This window comes from Pyrus communis, chromosome 17 (genome assembly GCF_963583255.1).
Source record: "Pyrus communis chromosome 17, drPyrComm1.1, whole genome shotgun sequence".
NCBI classification, from domain to species: domain Eukaryota; kingdom Viridiplantae; phylum Streptophyta; class Magnoliopsida; order Rosales; family Rosaceae; genus Pyrus; species Pyrus communis.
In genome coordinates this window covers 11364606-11382216 of record NC_084819.1, presented here as the reverse complement: position 1 = coordinate 11382216, position 17611 = coordinate 11364606, and the positions used below count along the sequence as shown (strand labels likewise).

Genomic DNA, 17611 nt, shown 5'->3' with positions numbered 1-17611 from the left:
AGTGCATGGTAGTTGTTTACTTCACACCTGTATGGAATATTGTCATTAGTACACAAATATGACGTGAATGTGAATCGTTAAAGATAGTTAGATAGTCTCATACACGCCTCCAATATCTCAAACAAACCTTCTTTTTTTATTCTTTTCATACAAAAGTGATTTATGCAGTCTTTTTCTCTTCCTTTTTATATACTCATGTTTATTTCTTATCTTTGATCTGAACGAATCAAAGAAAAAACAAGAAACAAAAACTAACAAGATTGTAAAATGAAAAAAAAAATAGTTGTGAGCAATTCATTTTTCTTTTTACGTGACGTGCGGTGCTGTGAGCAATTGTAAGGCAAAAATACGTATGTTATTCCATGACCACCTCTTAAACAAGGTTTAATATTCTACGTAGGGCAAAAAATACAAACAAAACCAGCTCAATTCTTCCACTTTATAATAAGTACAAACAATGCATGATTTCATGGGAAATTTCATCTTAAGCAAAGATAAAGTGTAAAACGACAATCTTTGTTGGTGTTTTGTATAACAACTCTATCTAGTCGTAACAGCAAAACCCAATGCCCTCTCTGTCAAACATGGTCAACGATTTGGTCAAGCAACCGTCCCAAGCAACACAAAGCCACCAAATAACATGTGGAAATTAATGTCGTTTTTAAGTTTTTTGACACTAATATTTTTTTATAAATATTTTTAAATAAATAACATTAAGAATTCAAGACCATGTTTTACTCAACAATAATACGACCAAATTATTTGTCTTGTTATTATTATATTGCATTTGATTTAATTTTGGAGTCATCAAGTATCGAATGGTAGGTGTGGCCAAGTACAAAAGTAGATGGAATGTCAAGCAATAATATGGATCATTAACTTCTTCATTCTTATTAGATATATTTCACCAAACTAGGTACTGTTTCATTGCCTATATGAAAGTTGGGAAACCAAAACTTATCAAAGTATTACGAATCACCACGTGATTAAGGACAATCAAGTAGTTATGCAAGCAACGAGGTCCTTGAATCAAAAGATCTATGTGTGAAACGAGATGGATCTGAAGCTCGATAAGAAGTTAATAATTAAATGTCACGTTAATTTTAACCATTAAATTTCTTTTTCACGTTCATAACTTTTAAAATAGTAGTAACTTGGGCTTAGCTAATTTGGTGAGAGCAATATATTCTCTAGACCTCTTTTCATAATTTACTTAATTATATCGTAATTTAGTTTAAATTTTTGTTACCCATATATAGGCTTCTAAAAACATGAGTATGAGAATGTTTCATTTGTTAAATTTTGCTTTTTATATAAGAAAAAGTCATAATTATAAAAAATAATCACATATTATGACATACCATATGTCCCTATACCTGTCAATGGATAGGATTTTGACCCAAATTTGATTTGAATCCGATATAATTACGGATATGGATCGTAATTTTCAATCCGATTATTCGTATAAGAGCTGAACCCCACAGTCTAATTATACATGGACCCGGATACGAATCGAGGCTGATCCAATTTGGATTTAATATAACATATTATTTGATTTTTATATTATTCACTTTTGTATAATGGTAATTTAAGTTTTTTATGCAATAAAAATACACTTATATTATATTTTCTATTATTCATCATGAAAATTTTAATTAAAAATAGCAAAATATAATAAAAGAATGAGATTACTAGTGATATTTTCATCTTTTCTAGGTCTTAAATTTAATCCGATAAATTTGATTCCGAACCTAATCGGATTTGGAATGACAAGTCAAATTGATCCGAATAAGTACCGAATTTGTATCCGATTATAAATGTATTCAATATGGATCAAGACCGATTCAATCTGAATCCAACCCGTTTACAAGTCTATATGTCACACTATTTATTGATTACAAACTGCACTAAAACTTTAAAAAAAAAAATTAAAAAAAAAAAAAAAAAAAACTACACTAAAACTTAAAGAGAAACGCTAGTTACACTCCCGTTTGTACCTTCTCTTTTTACCATTTTCTTTATTTTTAAGAACTTTTAATATCACTTGAACGCTAGTTACATTTCATTTGTAAATTCGTTTGGTGAAAGCTCTTTTGCCGACAAAATCAATTTTGTTGGCTCAAAATTCATCGTTAGAGATGATTTTTCTAGTAGTGTGATAATCTTAAAGGATAACTAATGAAAAAAACTTGAAAACTTTGAGTTTTAACGATAAAAACAAAATAAAGGGTAAAGTGAATAGTACCAGGATTGACTTTTTAGTGTAAAAATATGGTTTTTCGTTAAAGTAAACAGTACTGCAAGCTTTTCATTGATTATTTTTTTAAATTACCATTCAAAGATCATCTTTACAAAGAATTAACTAAATTCGAATTCATTTAGTCATATAACTTGTTGTTCAATAAGAAATGAATCATATTTTATGGTTGAACAATGAAATCAGGACAATTAATCAAACAATTAACTAAATTTTGATTCTGTTAATTTTTTAAATAGTTCATCTCTATAGACAGCTGGTCTATAACGATTTCGATCATCTAAGTAATATTATAGAATCTTAAAAATAAAGAAAAATGTAAAAGGAGAAGGTAATATTGCAGAATAAAAAACGACAAAAGTCACTAAAATTTGGTGAAGATTGGAATGATTGATGAATACAAAGCAAAAACAGGTGGGCGTGTGCGATGTGAACGTGAGTCGTGACATGGTGCAAAAACAAATGGCGGGACCATCTCTTCTCTACTCACTTCCTCAACCAACTTACGAAAACTGGAATCTTGTCCTTCCAAACCAATCCCATCGTTTCACCACCGCACCATCACACGTACTCAACCTTGAGCTTTCCCTCCCTCTCTCTCTCTCTCTCTCTCTCCTCCGCAGACAGATAGAGGCAGTGAGGAGAGAAGGAGTTGCCCAGTCGCAACCCCCTCGCTTTATCTCCTTGCCGGGCCCCACTGGCCAATTGCGCTCTTACCCATGTGGAAAAACATTGGACCCCCTGTCCCCTCAGAGACTCCTCTCTCTCTCTTCTCTCTCTCTCTCTCTTCACTTGCTCTCCACCATGTTCTAACTAGTAACTTCTGTTCTTCTCAGTATATTTTATTTTTTGTTCCATTATGAGGGTTTGTTTGTTGGATTCACTTTTCCTTTTTATTCAAAATTTTTTTAATCCCCCTCAGTGCCTCTGCAACTTTATCTCTTTGTAATTACTCACATATTCACCACCTTTTTCGAGTTTTTCCTCTTAGCCAATTTTTATGGTCTCTCCATCTCTCTTCCATCTTTTCGCACCGCCATGGAGGTTTCCCTTCTCCTTCTCTCTCTCCTCCTCCTCCTCATCCCCTCCTCTGCTCAAATGCCTGGTACCCTTCTCTCTTTTTTGAATCTTTACGCTTTACTCACAAGATTTTAGTTTTCTAGTATTTTTCTTCGTTGAACTGATTGAATCCGAACAATTGTACTAAAAAAAGCATGATTTTTTTAGTATTTTTAGTACAATTTTAGCTTGTTTCTTAGTTCTTAGAAAAACCCTGTTCATAAATTGTATGAAAATTACTTTAGAAGTGAAAAATCGGCTTAAGTTTTACTGAATTCAGCCATGGATTACAAGTTTCTAAGTTTTTTATTAAACCCGTGTTTTAGTTTTACTCAGTTAGTCAAAATTCCTTTATAAAGTTCCTTCCTTGTTCAATTTGAAGCAGGATTTGTGAGTTTGGATTGTGGAGGTGAAGAAAATTTCACTGATGATCTGGGTCTGGAATGGACTCCTGATCAGCTCAATTACGGCGCAACGGCCTTTATAGCTGTTTCAAATGAATCGAGGAAGCAATACTCGACGGTGAGGTATTTTCCGGCGGATCCGAGAAAATATTGTTACACATTGAATGTCACAAGTAGGACTAGGTACCTTCTAAGAGCGACATTCTTGTATGGTAACTTTGACACCAATAATGCTTATCCCAAATTTGATATTTCTGTTGGGGCAACGCATTGGTCTTCGATTGTAATTTCGGATGCCAATACGATAGAGATGCGAGAGCTTATATTTCTGGCTATGAGTCCGACTGTAAGTGTGTGTTTGTCCAATGCTACGACCGGACAGCCTTTTATATCGACTCTTGAGCTTCGACAATTCAATGGTTCTATGTACTATACTGAATTTGAGCAACAGTTCTATCTCAGTGTCTCTGCTAGGATAAATTTCGGTGCGGATGATGAAGCACCAGTCAGGTATGCTAAATTTATCTTCGTAGAAGGGCTTCACAGCCTACTCTTTGATGTAGGTATTGGTCCAAATGTGTGCAACAAACCACTGCAAAATCGAACTTTGTAATAATTCCCTGACTTAGAATATCTGAGCTAGGAAATTTGTAGTCTGAACTCTTTTCGCAATGACAAAGATTTATGATTTTTAAGGTTATGTATTCTGTGAATTTCAGGTATCCTGATGACCCCTTCGATAGAATATGGTTATCAGACTCTGTCAAGAAAGCAAATTACCTCGTCGACATCGCTGCTGGAACCAAAAAAGTGTCAACCAAGTTGCCAATTAACATCAATAGCGATGAAAGGCCGCCCGAAAAAGTTATGCAGACAGCTGTAGTTGGCACAAATGGAACACTGACTTACCGGCTGAACCTGGATGGTTTTCCTGGTTTTGGATGGGCATTTACCTACTTCGCAGAAATTGAAGATTTAGCTGAAGATGAGTCTAGAAAGTTTAGGCTAGTACTTCCAGGATATACTGAACTCAGCAAAGCTGTTGTTAATATTGAGGAAAATGCTCAACGAAAATATCGTCTCTATGAACCAGGGTATACAAACTTATCCTTTCCGTTTGTATTATCGTTCAAATTTGGCAAAACATCTGATTCTTCCAGGGGGCCGCTCTTGAATGCAATGGAGATAAATAAATATCTGGAAATAAATGATGGTTCTCAAGATGGTAAGTTCAACAGTAGTGTCTGGATGGTTTATGGCTCCTTTTCTCACTTGATGCTGTGGTGCTAATTTTTTTGCACGGTTTATGCTTTTACCACATGCTCTTGTTCATCATTCTCTCAAATGAATCTTTTGAAGCTTTCCAGTTATATGTGATACTTGGTTTGTGTGATTTTCAGGAGCTATTATTTCCAGTTTTGTTTCACACTACTCATCAGCAGATTGGACTTCGGAAGGCGGTGATCCATGCCTCCCAGTTCCATGGTCTTGGGTTGAGTGTAACTCAAATCCACAACCAAGAATAGTTAAAATGTAGAGCTTATATTTTTCTAGTTAAAGTTATAGTATGAATTACTACTGCTTCTGCATAGGTATATAGTTCGGAGCTGACAACGACTTTTGTATCCCTTTGCTTGGCAGAAAATTGTCTAGTAAGAATATTACCGGGAATATCCCTTCAGACTTGACAAAGTTGAGCGGTTTAGAAGAGTTGTAAGTTTCATATTGCATTCTTGTTTTTATGAATGGTATCTAGTGTTTCCATGTTTAGTTTCATAAAACCTGATGTTTTTGTAGTTTCATCGTTAATATTTGTGTTCTAATTACAGATGGCTTGACGGGAACTCACTGACTGGTACAATACCTGATTTCACTGGATGTGTGGACTTGAGGATTATGTAAGTGATCTTACTTATTCTAACGATGCTTTTCTTAAAGAGATAATACTAATAAAATAGCTTTGCATTATACAGTCATCTTGAGAACAATCAGTTGACGGGAGGACTCTCCTCTTTCCCGAACCTACCAAGTTTGAAGGAACTGTAAGTATTCGGGGACTCACATTAGTTTACTTAAAATTGGAGAAAAAATGTGTGACTGTGTGTCAGTTGTTCTTTCAAGCAATCAGTCACATGGCCCTCTTTGTGTATATTTTTATCATTTAATTAAATGATTTTACTGAAATAGTGATTAGTACATAACGTCTGGCTTCCACCACATGCTTCTGGCACAAGTTATACATTAACAGACTTTGGTATTTTTTTCAGCTTAAAAGACCTTCAATGTGTGGGTGCCAGTGTTGTAATTAATGTTATATATTGTTGTCCCATAACTAACAACTTAAGTTTTTGGCTCTCGTAGTTGTCTGACATGGTATTAAAGTTCGGGTTGCTTGATTCCTGGGTTCAGGACCTCCATTCCCCAGTTTCTTCGTTTTCTTTTTTTTTATTGCAAGGTGCATGTCTGATAAACTATACATCGCTTGGCATCTCTACGTACAAGAGGCTGCACATGAAATAAGATGTTAGCGTGAACTACATTTTGGGTCATTCCCTAATCACTTAAGTTTTTGGATGTGTTTGTACTTGAACATTTTCATATGTAAAGATAGTCTAAGATACATTATACCATAAATTCCGTGTCTATTTGAGAAAAACGAATAGAAGATTATTATGACTAAGTACTTGGAAAATAAGTAACTCTAAGAAATTATTTATGCTGCTCATTTCTCTTTTATTTTCCATTTTTCTAATCAATTTCTGACATGCTGGTTTTTATATAAGATCTTAATCTTAGCGAATCTGATGTTTGCAGGTATGTTCAAAATAATATGTTAAGCGGAACAGTGCCATCGGGTCTTCTCGATAAAGTGGTTAATATGAAGTGAGTGGCATTTTTTGCAAATAAAACTGAAGAGCATGAGAAGAAAGCTATATGTGAATTTTAAAGCTTAAAATCAGTGTAAACCTTGTATTATGTTTATTTGTTTCTATAGTAGAAATCAGTGTGTCCCAAAGTAAGTGCACGTCTTCATCCTTATCTTCGTTCATCACATCTGTCTCTCTCTCTCTCCCTCTCTCTCTCTCTCCCAAAACTATCCAATTTCTCTCTCTACTCTAGTCATATGGACTTGTCTAGGATTTACTCCAATGTATTCATCACCGCTCTTTTATTTTGTTTTCCGACAGCTACACTGGAAATGTTAATCTTCGGAAAGGGAAAATAAGTGGGAGCCGCACAAACATTATTATTGGTACGTCAGTTGGGGCTGCTGTCTTGGTCATAGCTACTATTGTATCTGGCGTACTTCTACGGAAAGGAAGGAAGAAATGTTACGAGCATGGTACAATTCTGAAACAACTTTGAGGTTTACATGGTTTTAGTTTTCTCTTAATTTTCAGTTTGCTTGAATGTGGTGACATTATTCTAACTTGCTACAGACCAACTTGGGCATCCACCTGCGCAAGGAATACATTTTTCTAAGAGTGATGCTCCTAATGAATCTGCACACTGCTTCTCTTATGCCGAAATTGAAGAGGCTACTAGAAAGTTTGAGAGGAAAATAGGGTCCGGAGGTTTTGGAGTTGTTTACTACGGTAAAATGAAGGATGAAAAGGAAATTGCTGTCAAAGTTCTAACCAGCAATTCCTACCAGGGAAAGCGAGAATTTTCAAATGAGGTTAGTTTTTGTAATATTGGACATCTTTTACATTTCAGGTTGCTTTTTCTTTCTTTGAGAGGATGCTTAACCCTGTCTGTTTGCTACTGTGGTAGACTGGTAGTGCCTGTTTGTATCTTTCTATTTATTGAACCGGTGATGATTCTTCTTTTTCTTGGGGTCGAAAATTTATTTCTTATTTTTGTTATGTTTCCCATGCATATAAAATATGAAATGTAAACTAGTGGCAAACAACTGCTTGGAAACCTCTACCAATTTAGGAAGAAATAATTAACAGAAAGTTAAGTTGGACAGGGAATTCCAAGGATTAAAGTGTTTCCACATAACCTCGAATTTGCATTGATATATTTTTCTCTAAATCATAAAATATTCCGATTTTGCATCACTTTTGGAAACTAAATGGGATCAAGCAGGGGTGTTTTTAGAATTTCTCCGCTGTTCCCTTCTAGTGTAGAAGAGCATTCATAAAGAAAATTTCTCTCGTTGTTCTAGACATATCCTGTCACTTGACATTTACTGTTGGATGTCAAAACTGGAACTGTACGGACTGACATATGCTTCGATATCATCTAGGTAACTCTTCTTTCGAGGATACATCACAGAAACCTGGTACAGTTTCTTGGGTATTGCCAAGAGGATGGAAGAAGTATGCTGATTTACGAGTTTATGCATAATGGAACTCTCAAGGAACATCTTTATGGTAAGCTTCCTTGTTATTCATTGAATCTATCAAAACTTGGACAGCGAACGAGTTTTGAATTGTTTGTATTTTGTAGGCCCATTAACACGCGAACAGAGTATCAATTGGATCAAACGCCTTGAGATTGCTGAAGATGCTGCAAAAGGTCTAACAAGCTGAAGAGTTCTCGTTCGTTATTATTTCACTTTTAAGTAGCAGCCAAAGTGCCTTTTCCGTAGTTATATTATTATTAATTCATGGTCTTTCTCGTGGTTGTTCAGGAATCGAATACCTTCACACAGGCTGTGTTCCAGCCATCATTCATAGAGATTTAAAAAGCAGCAACATTTTAATTGACAAACACATGAGAGCAAAGGTTTCAGATTTTGGTCTTTCCAAACTTGCAGTAGATGGGGCATCCCATGTGTCAAGCATAGTTCGGGGCACTGTAGGGTATCTGGATCCCGAGTAAGGCCTTGATTTCCATAGAAGTTTCTGTTTCTCTTTGAGTTCAAATCTACCATCATTTTGAGATAAATATATTACTGCTTCTGTTGTTGAGTGACCGTGAAGCGGTAAATGCCTTCCTTTGTAGGGTGCTCCAATTGGTAATTCAATTGTGCTATACAGAGTAGGGCTTTAGGAGATAGCGACTGCACAATAGTTATACTTAATGTCTGACTACTCACAAAAGCAATCAAAATAAAATAATTTCTGCCACAGAAGTCTCTGTTGAAAGCCGTTCTCAGTATTTTCCTTCTGTGTTTATTACAGTAAATACATAATAAGAGCTTTTTTGGTCATGCACAATGATCAAAATTGAACTGAACCGTAAATTTTACAATTTCATTTCTTACCCCATATTTCTGTGCGTTAAATTGACTTCTTTGTCGTCATTGGTGTTCAGGTATTACATCTCCCAGCAGTTGACAGACAAGAGTGACGTTTACAGTTTCGGTGTCATTCTGCTTGAGCTGATATCAGGTCAAGAAGCGATATCTAATGAAAACTTTGGTGTTAACTGCCGTAACATAGTGCAATGGGTAAGTGTAGTTTGCTTTGCATTGCAGTGAAGTATTTGAAACTTTTGATCACTGGCCGTAAACTTTTGATCAGTACTAATATTGAAAGTAAAACATTGGCATAATACTTAGAATTACCGTCATTATGAGTTGTTCCCTTTCTTACCTGTGAAAATGGTTTGTCACAGGCAAAATTACACATTGAGAGTGGTGACATTCAAGGAATAATCGACCCCTCACTGGATGGCGAATACGACATCCAGTCAATGTGGAAGATAGCAGAAAAAGCCTTAATGTGTGTTCAAGCACACGGATTCATGAGGCCGTCCATGTCAGAAGTTCTCAAAGAAATCCAAGATGCAATCTCAATGGAAAGGGATGCCGGAGCAGTAAGAGAAGGTAACTCAGACATATCGAGGAATTCAATCCATTCAATTCATTCTTCCTTGAACACGGGTTCCCTGGACCTTGGCAGAAATGATAATTTCTTGTCGATCGATGAGTCTATCGCACGGCCAATTGCTCGATAGTAATTCGGTTGGCTTACATGACGTATAAATATTTCTCTTCTCCTATCGTAACCTTTGGTTGTACATCGAGTTTGCATTAGTATGACTCTTACTCTTAGCCATGTCGGTAAGTGTAGGAAGGAGAAAGGGATCAAAATGGCTACGATTTGAGGTTGCATGTTTTGATGGTGCAAAATTATTAGCATAATGGAATGCTGTATTGAATTTTTGATTGAGCGCCCTTTACAAGAAGTGTTGTGCGGAAGCGTCAACCAATACGTTCAAGATTATGTGCGAGAAAGTAAACTAATTACAACAAGAACACTGAAATTTATACTGGTTCGGCTATGTTAGATTGACAAAGATTTACGAGAGATGTGCAACACTCCAACATCTCACATCTCTCGTCAACAATTAATCGCAGGAAAGAAATGGCCGTCACAATGAACATCGACATGGTCTTGAAGAACCCGAAGTCACGAACCAACACTCGAAGCCGAATAGCTTCCTTCGTGGAAATAATAAAACACGACTGTACACAAAATATACCGTAAAATCCATTTGGCAACTTGTCAACGTCCTTTCCTCGGATTATCATGTATCGACTCACAATACCAACCGCTTGTGAAATATGAAGTTAAGTAAAAACTATAGCAGACATCAAATTACAACATCATTTGTGCCAGGAGACGTTGAAACACTAAGTTTGAAAAAAGAGTCAAAAGGTGTACTGATTTGGACTTGTCATCGATCCTGACAAGCCGTAGATTGAAAAAAAATAAAAACAATGGTCATGACTTTTTGTGTATTTCTGGCCAATCATAAACTGATCAAATTACTTGTTCAATTGTCGTGGAGATTGTTTCAACTCATACAATACGTTTATTGTTGAAAATAATAGTGGGTAATGAATGCCCACATAGAAACTAAAGATATTGGGTAGATTTTCAATGTCCATAAAAATTAATCTTGACTTGGGAGATGAAGGAAGATCATATTGTCAAAGATGTGTGCTTGGAGTTGCTCTATAAATAGAGCACTCCGTATGCTTTCAGTACAAAGAAGAGAGAGAAAGAGAGGAAGAGGATAGGAGAGAATAAATAGAGTTATCTTTGTACTCATAATATTCCAAATTATAATGAAAGCACCACAGCTGCTCGAGGACGTACTCCAGTCACACTGACTGTAGAGGTACCTCGTAAATTTTGTGTCTTGTTTTATTTATTTCACTGCACACACACCGTCGATTTTACAACACGTTATCAGCACAAGAAGCTCTCATGTCAGTGGAAAGCACAAAGCCATAAATCCGGTGAAGCACTATCTACCTCTCACCTCTGTCATCTAAAATCTCACAGAATAAAATGTATGTCCATTTTTCATCTCTCCCACTACGCCAGAAACACCCCACTGAATTCCGGTAAGAATTGAAATTTACGACCTGAAGTCGTTATGAGATGAGAAAACTCGTACCTGACAACTGGTTTCCAGAGATCCAGAAGAATCTCATCAGACTTGGAAACCCAGATCACGTTGTTTTCGACGGATCTCGAGAACTCCCATGAATACTTGGTTGTTTGAGATGGTGATGGCAAGAATGAATCCACACAGGCCTCCTTCTCTTGTGCCTCCGTCAACCCCATTGTCATCTATATCTCTGTAGGGAGGTTCTTGCTTAACGATGCCATGTTCCCTGGGTCATGCAAGAACAACGCCAGTCTCTAGTAGCCTTTTGGAAGGAATTGAATTTGGGCAACCTCCACAACTACCCAGCTGGCCCTGCGTTTCAAGACTGGCAGAGACAGAGAATGAAGAAAAATAATAGAAAAGGGGGATTGATGGAATGATAAGGCACATGTGAAGAAGAAAAGGAAAAAAAAAAAGGTGTTGACTGCACCCCAAGAAAAAAAATATATAAAGGGATTTGAATGGTGCACGACACCATTTGGTCAAAATAGTATAAAAGTTTCTGTTGGTGCATGGCACCATGTTGCAGAAATAAGAAAAGTAACTATAATAAAGTTTGAATCAGTGCTGACAAAAGAAAGAAAAATAATAAATAAAATGAGGTATGATATTTCTTGTTATTTATGTGAATTGGTGTTGGTTTAAAACTCTTTCACAAGTTTTATTTACTTTAAAGCAATTTATTTATCATGGACGGCTTTACCGCCTACTGCTTTAAGTTTTGATTTATGTGAATGGTGCTGAATTAAAGTCCTTGTCACAACCTTTATTTACTTAAATGCAATTTATTCACTATGGTTGGAATTATCGTCTATTGTTTTAATTTATTTATTGTACTTCTTTTTGTTACGATGAGTACATACTGGACCCGAAGTTCCTTGATCAGATCAGAACCTGAAGTTTCTTGATCCTCATCATATAAAAATGATTGGACTTGAAGTTCCATCATACAAAAAGATCGAGCATGAAGTCCCTTGATCCTCAAGATCAGGACATAAAGTTCCTTGATGAGTACAATAAGTTTGAAGTGCCGCATTGCCTCAACTTAACTAAAATAAAAGCCATAAGAGTCTCAGTCTACAGACTATTAAATAAGGATCAGAAGTTCCTTATGTCCATACTCAAAAATGGTTTAGCAGAAGCATTTATTAAGAGGATGAAATAGATTACCCGCGCTCTGCTCATGAAAACAAAATTGCCAGTTTTTACATGGGTACATGCTATTTTGCATGATGCATTATTAATTCGGTTGAAATTTGTTACCAACCATCAATACTTCTCAATACAACTCATGTTTGGGAACCAGCCAAACATTATACATTAACGAGTTTTTGGTTGTGTTATCTATGTGCCTATTGCACTGCCACAACATACTGAAATGAAGCATCATTGCGGATTAGGCATTGATGTTGAACATCATCTATCATTCAATATTTAGAACCCTTGACTGGAGATATGTTTACCACATGGTTTGCAGGCTGTCATCTAGATAAGACAATTTTCCAACCATTAGGGGGAGAAAAGAACATCATTCCAGCAGAACGATAAGAAAATATCATTCCAAAATAATGATGAGAAAAGGCCGTTCCAGAAGAACGAAGAGAATTTATCTTATGTTGATTAACAAAGCAATCAATGTGAAAATGAAGTAAGAATAATTGAATGATGCAATGATGTGCCAATCAAATGCCAGATGCATTTAATAATGCAACAAAAGTGATAAAATCACATATACTTGCTGCAAATGTGCTTACAAGAACTAATGTCCCTGTTGGACAAAATATAGTGATGCAGTAAATGATTTATCTGTTGCATACCTGAAGCATAGCAGACCCTCAAACTCAAAAGGTTCAGTCATTCGAAAGAAGAAGAATATGACACTACTGAACTATTGCATTCCTGAAGCATAATTGTTACATGCCGGAAACATGACAGTCGCCGCATGGATACACGTCCCAGAAAAGACAGTCCGCAGACATGGGAATATTGATGTCTCATGCATGAAGCATGATAAACGTATAGGTTCCAATAACTCAACTCCCGGAAGTGGAGATTAAAATACTAGCTTTATAACGCTCAAGAAGAGGTTATAATCCACATTCTCTAAGTTACGACTATCCTCGAAGAGATAATATAATGTCCTTAAAGAGGCAATGGATATCCAAAAGAAATGAAAAGTTTTTATGCATGCACATGCACATGAGAATAAGGGATCTTGAATTGATGATAACCAATTGTAATTTTGATTTTACAAGTAGCTACTAAATTCATCAATGAGCTATGTTGATATCGAGTCCTGTTCTTTTCCCGTCAACAAAAATTATTGACCAAGAATGGAGAAAGACAATTCCATTACAATTTTGTAAGAACGTGGAAAAATGGACATATATACTTGAATACAATACAAATAGCCAAAAGATATTGAACCGAGGAGGTCACATATGAGTATTTGTAATACAGTGAAATACACTCACATGATATGACACAAGGTTGGAAACGAGTTTATATAAATGGAGAATTATATACGAAGGGTTCTGAGTCGCCTACATCATATCTCCAAAAGTAAATCCCTCAAATATACATGGAAGCAAATTGTTCTGTATAAATTCCAAAGGAAAATGTGTCATGAAGTGTAGAAAATCCTTGAAGGATTCAGATTGCTTGAAGTAAGCCCCGGAAGGGTAAAGCATAAAATATGTACTCAATACCAATGGATGATATAAATTGCCTTAGTGAGCACTTTCATTATGGTATTATTGCAACATACTAAAATTTCTTGCAAGAGTTGATGATATTAAATTGGGACTCCTGAAGAGTCAAGAAAGATTATGAAGTGTTGAGAGAAATATTGTCTCGAACTGCAAAATCGAACAATATGCCAACATGAATCTTATCCATGATGTTTATGATATTAAAGAATCATATGGAATGAAGATTATGAGTTGAATACTTAAATGATTTAGACACTAAGAATGATCATTTATCTTCGCGAGAGTAAAGATAAATTGATATTTGGTCCAAAAACACCACATCTTAGTAAAGTATATGCTTTATTGTATTTAACACAATATACTGAATGAAATAAAGCTTATATATTAATATTTCCGAGAAATTACATACACATGAGTTAAAACAAACAAACAGGAGGGAACCTTCACAAAGGTTGCTCATGTGAAGCCTCAGTACTCGTAAGTACCCCAAAAGGGGGAGACACCAGAGGTTGATTATTAGGAGTCTCAATACTTGGTGGAACTCCAGACAGCTGAGACAATGGATGTCTTTGGAATAAAGACTCGAACCCCTGATTGTCATTTTGAGTCCGACCTTCGGATTCCAGTAGCTGGTCGAGCTTTCTTTTCATGCTCGTAGAGTAATTATTTGCAAGCATGTGTAACACTCTATTCTTGTGATTGAGCCATTTAATCTCTTGTTTAAGACTTGCCATCTCAGCCATTAATGATTCAACTTGGTGAGTTCAAGCAAGTAGGCGCTGGCCCATATTAGATACAGAGCCCGCACATTGAACACTGAGAGCCAATGAGTCTTGAACAGCCGCCTCATCAGACCGGTTTGAAAGGATTCTGTTATCCTTTGGAGTGAGAAGATTCCTGGCTACCACTATAGCGGTTATGTATTCTTCATCACAGAGTCCCCAACCATAAGAGGACCATTAAAAGATGAGAATGACGAACGCCATATGTTATCCTGACGCTGCTCGTCTATATCACTCCTGAGACTCAAATCTAAGCAAATGTTAGATGGGTAAGCCATTTTCAGAAATGATGAAGGAAGTCAGATAAAATCTCAGAAGTGCAAGAAAGGAAAATTTCTGTAGGCAACAATTTTCTGAGTGTTTCTGAACAAAATTGATATCTCTATTAAGGGAGAGGCAACATAGCCACTTATTCAAAAATCGAAGAGACACCGATTTTCGAATTTCAAAAGCTAGGTTTCCCTACATGACGTCTGTCAACATTTCTTAGATGCAATCTCAGCTCTTGGATATCACATGCAACTTTATCAAAGATCTCTGATAAAGTTCAAAATGCGTGAATCTTACTGTTCTAATTACACCACAGTTGCTGATAAGAGTAAAGGCACAACACTACTACCTGATATTGGGAAATCCTTATATATGTCAACCTTTTTCCTCCATGGCAAGGCAGAACTGAAAAATATCTAACTCTTCCTCATCTCCAAGAATGCATCTTCCACAAAGTATCTCGAAATACTCAATTTTCTTCCTCTCCGAGAATACCTCTACAAACAAGTCACACCAAAAAAAGAGTATCTCATATCATTAGGGACGAGAGCAAGAGTATCTCATATCATGCAATCTCCCTGTCCTTTCCTTTGCCCTTGTTCTTACCTGCCAAGACAAGGACAGAGAAAGCAATATGTCGGAACCTCCACTCAAACTTTCGCTACCACCAAGAAGTGATGGCCCATTCAAATGCAAGGTTTGCATTTAACTCCTGCATTAGTAAGCAACTACTACAAGAGAAGATGCCACACATGCATGGGGAAAAACTAGGGAACATACCACTTCTGCAAGGGAAACAAATAAGGCAAGTGAAAATGATATATTGAAGCATGTGGAGACAAGCACAACAAACACATGTCAGTTCATCCCCGACAAAGCCTAAGATCACTTGTCACATGAAGCTTTTCATGGTGATCAAGCCTAGACGGCCTTTGAAGAAATCACAAATCCGATTCAAGATCAAGTGTCCACCACCCTTGAATCAAATTCAGTGATGTGAGAACTATACGCACACAAATTAAACCCTCTTTTTGTCAATTGTAGCATAAGTATAAGTAGGGATCGTTCTTAACCGGGGATTAGGAGGGATTGCAAATCACTTGGAAACTGACTCAAAAACGTAAAATAAAGTTTAAAACACTATACTAGACTCAAAGAATGCAAAACTAAACTTTAAAACACTAAGACAAACCAAAAGACTCAAAACTGCCTAAAAACACTAACTAGACAGTTTCTGACCTTAAACCCAATTTTGGACGAATTTAAGATTATGACTTGATTCAAAACACTTTAAAACATAAACTAAACAGATTCTAAGCACTAAAGAACAAGAAAGTAAAGGGGGATTTTGATTTGACGAAAATTGAAATAACAAAACAAGTTAATAAACTAAGCAGATTGTAAAACGAATTTGATGGAATGGAATGGATGGGAAGCTAGCTAAGGGGTTCATCTCCATACATGTTATACTTGCATATAAAACGATTTCCAATTGCCTTTCGATAAACCATGAATTCTCAATGCTCCAAGTTAATTAGATCCGCTTAAATTAACTTTCAGATTTCCCTAGATTCATTGGATTGAATGGAATACGCATTACAACCAAATTATTCCTAATCAAAGTCCCTAACTATGGAATACGCATGATAGAGACATTCAACAAAGATCATTAAGTTCAACGGAAATCATAAACATCGACTAGGCATTCATAACTATGGAATACGCATGAAACTTATGCCAAGAATTCGTTTAACGCGATTGTTTATAAGCAACCTCCACTACTTGTGAATATAAGTTCGTAACTATTAGGTGAAACTCACTTATATTCTAGCGTCATATTCATGCATGATAATTAAGCGTGCACTCTCAATAAACATACATAAATAAGTTATTAATCAAACAGTTAAACGAATTGAATTCACAACTTATGAAACGCAATTAGACGTAATCAAATCATATCGCAAACATAAACATATATTTCGAATCCCCCCCTAGCCAAGGGGGTTTAGTTCCTCATACGTACAAAACAAAGAGAATTGAAATTAAACATTGAATTCAAAGGAAAAGAAACACCTAAATATTCCAACAACTCAAACTTGAATTGTATGAACGTTTAGGCCCGCTTCTCTTCCTCTTTGTTGTAGCACAAGGTCTAAGGTGAGTTTTGGGATTATGGATGATGTAGAATGATAGGTTTTGTGGAATAGTGAAGGAAGTGATGGTGTTTGGATTGGTAGGAAATGAACGGCAAGGGATGATTTCTGGTGGTGTTTCTGAATATGGAAGAGTGAATATGAATGTGTTTTGCACAGCCCCAAGGGCTCTCCTTTGGTGAATTTCTGAATATGGAAGTGTGAATGGATGTTGTGTGAAGTGTGTATGGTTTTTATAGGGAGAGAATGGATGGGAGAGCATGTGAATCTAATGGATTAAAGGGTGCATATGGGTTGGAAATGTGGCTGTAATGATGAGAGATTATGCACGGCAAAGGAGAATATGAATGCATGTGGCTGATTTAATTGAATAGGAAAGCATGTGGAATGACAGCTAGGTTGAATTAATTAAAGGGAGTGCATGTGGCTGCAAGGTGTGAATGATTATGAGTGTATGTGGGTGAATTAAAGGATGGAATGCATGTGAATTAGGTTGGAAAGCTGGAATGATGAAGTGGGAGTGCACAGCAAGGTTGGATTTGTGGTGGGTTGATGAAAGAATAATGTCAAGGTGTGGGATTGTTAAAGTGGGAAGTAAATGTGCAAGGTTGTTGTTGTG

The 17611-nt window shown here is 36.2% G+C and overlaps 1 protein-coding gene across 2 annotated transcripts; it reads left to right on the top strand.

Moving 5' to 3' along the window:
* The first annotated feature begins 2876 nt into the window (after nt 1-2876).
* On the top strand, nt 2877-9838 carry LOC137722826 (probable LRR receptor-like serine/threonine-protein kinase At1g67720). Of its 2 annotated transcripts, none has more exons than XM_068461927.1 (15): nt 2877-3362; nt 3699-4230; nt 4440-4945; nt 5121-5253; nt 5362-5433; nt 5550-5618; nt 5694-5762; nt 6535-6603; nt 6909-7063; nt 7161-7399; nt 7973-8099; nt 8176-8244; nt 8360-8546; nt 8986-9121; nt 9289-9838. In XM_068461927.1, the coding sequence occupies exons 1-15, from the start codon at nt 3296-3298 to the stop codon at nt 9628-9630; spliced, it is 2772 nt and encodes a 923-aa protein (XP_068318028.1). In that variant the 5' UTR covers nt 2877-3295; the 3' UTR covers nt 9631-9838. The 2 variants fall into 2 exon arrangements, with proteins under 2 accessions (XP_068318028.1, XP_068318029.1); XM_068461928.1 differs by having other exon boundaries at nt 2878-3362; nt 3702-4230.
* The last annotated feature ends 7773 nt before the right edge of the window (nt 9839-17611 follow it).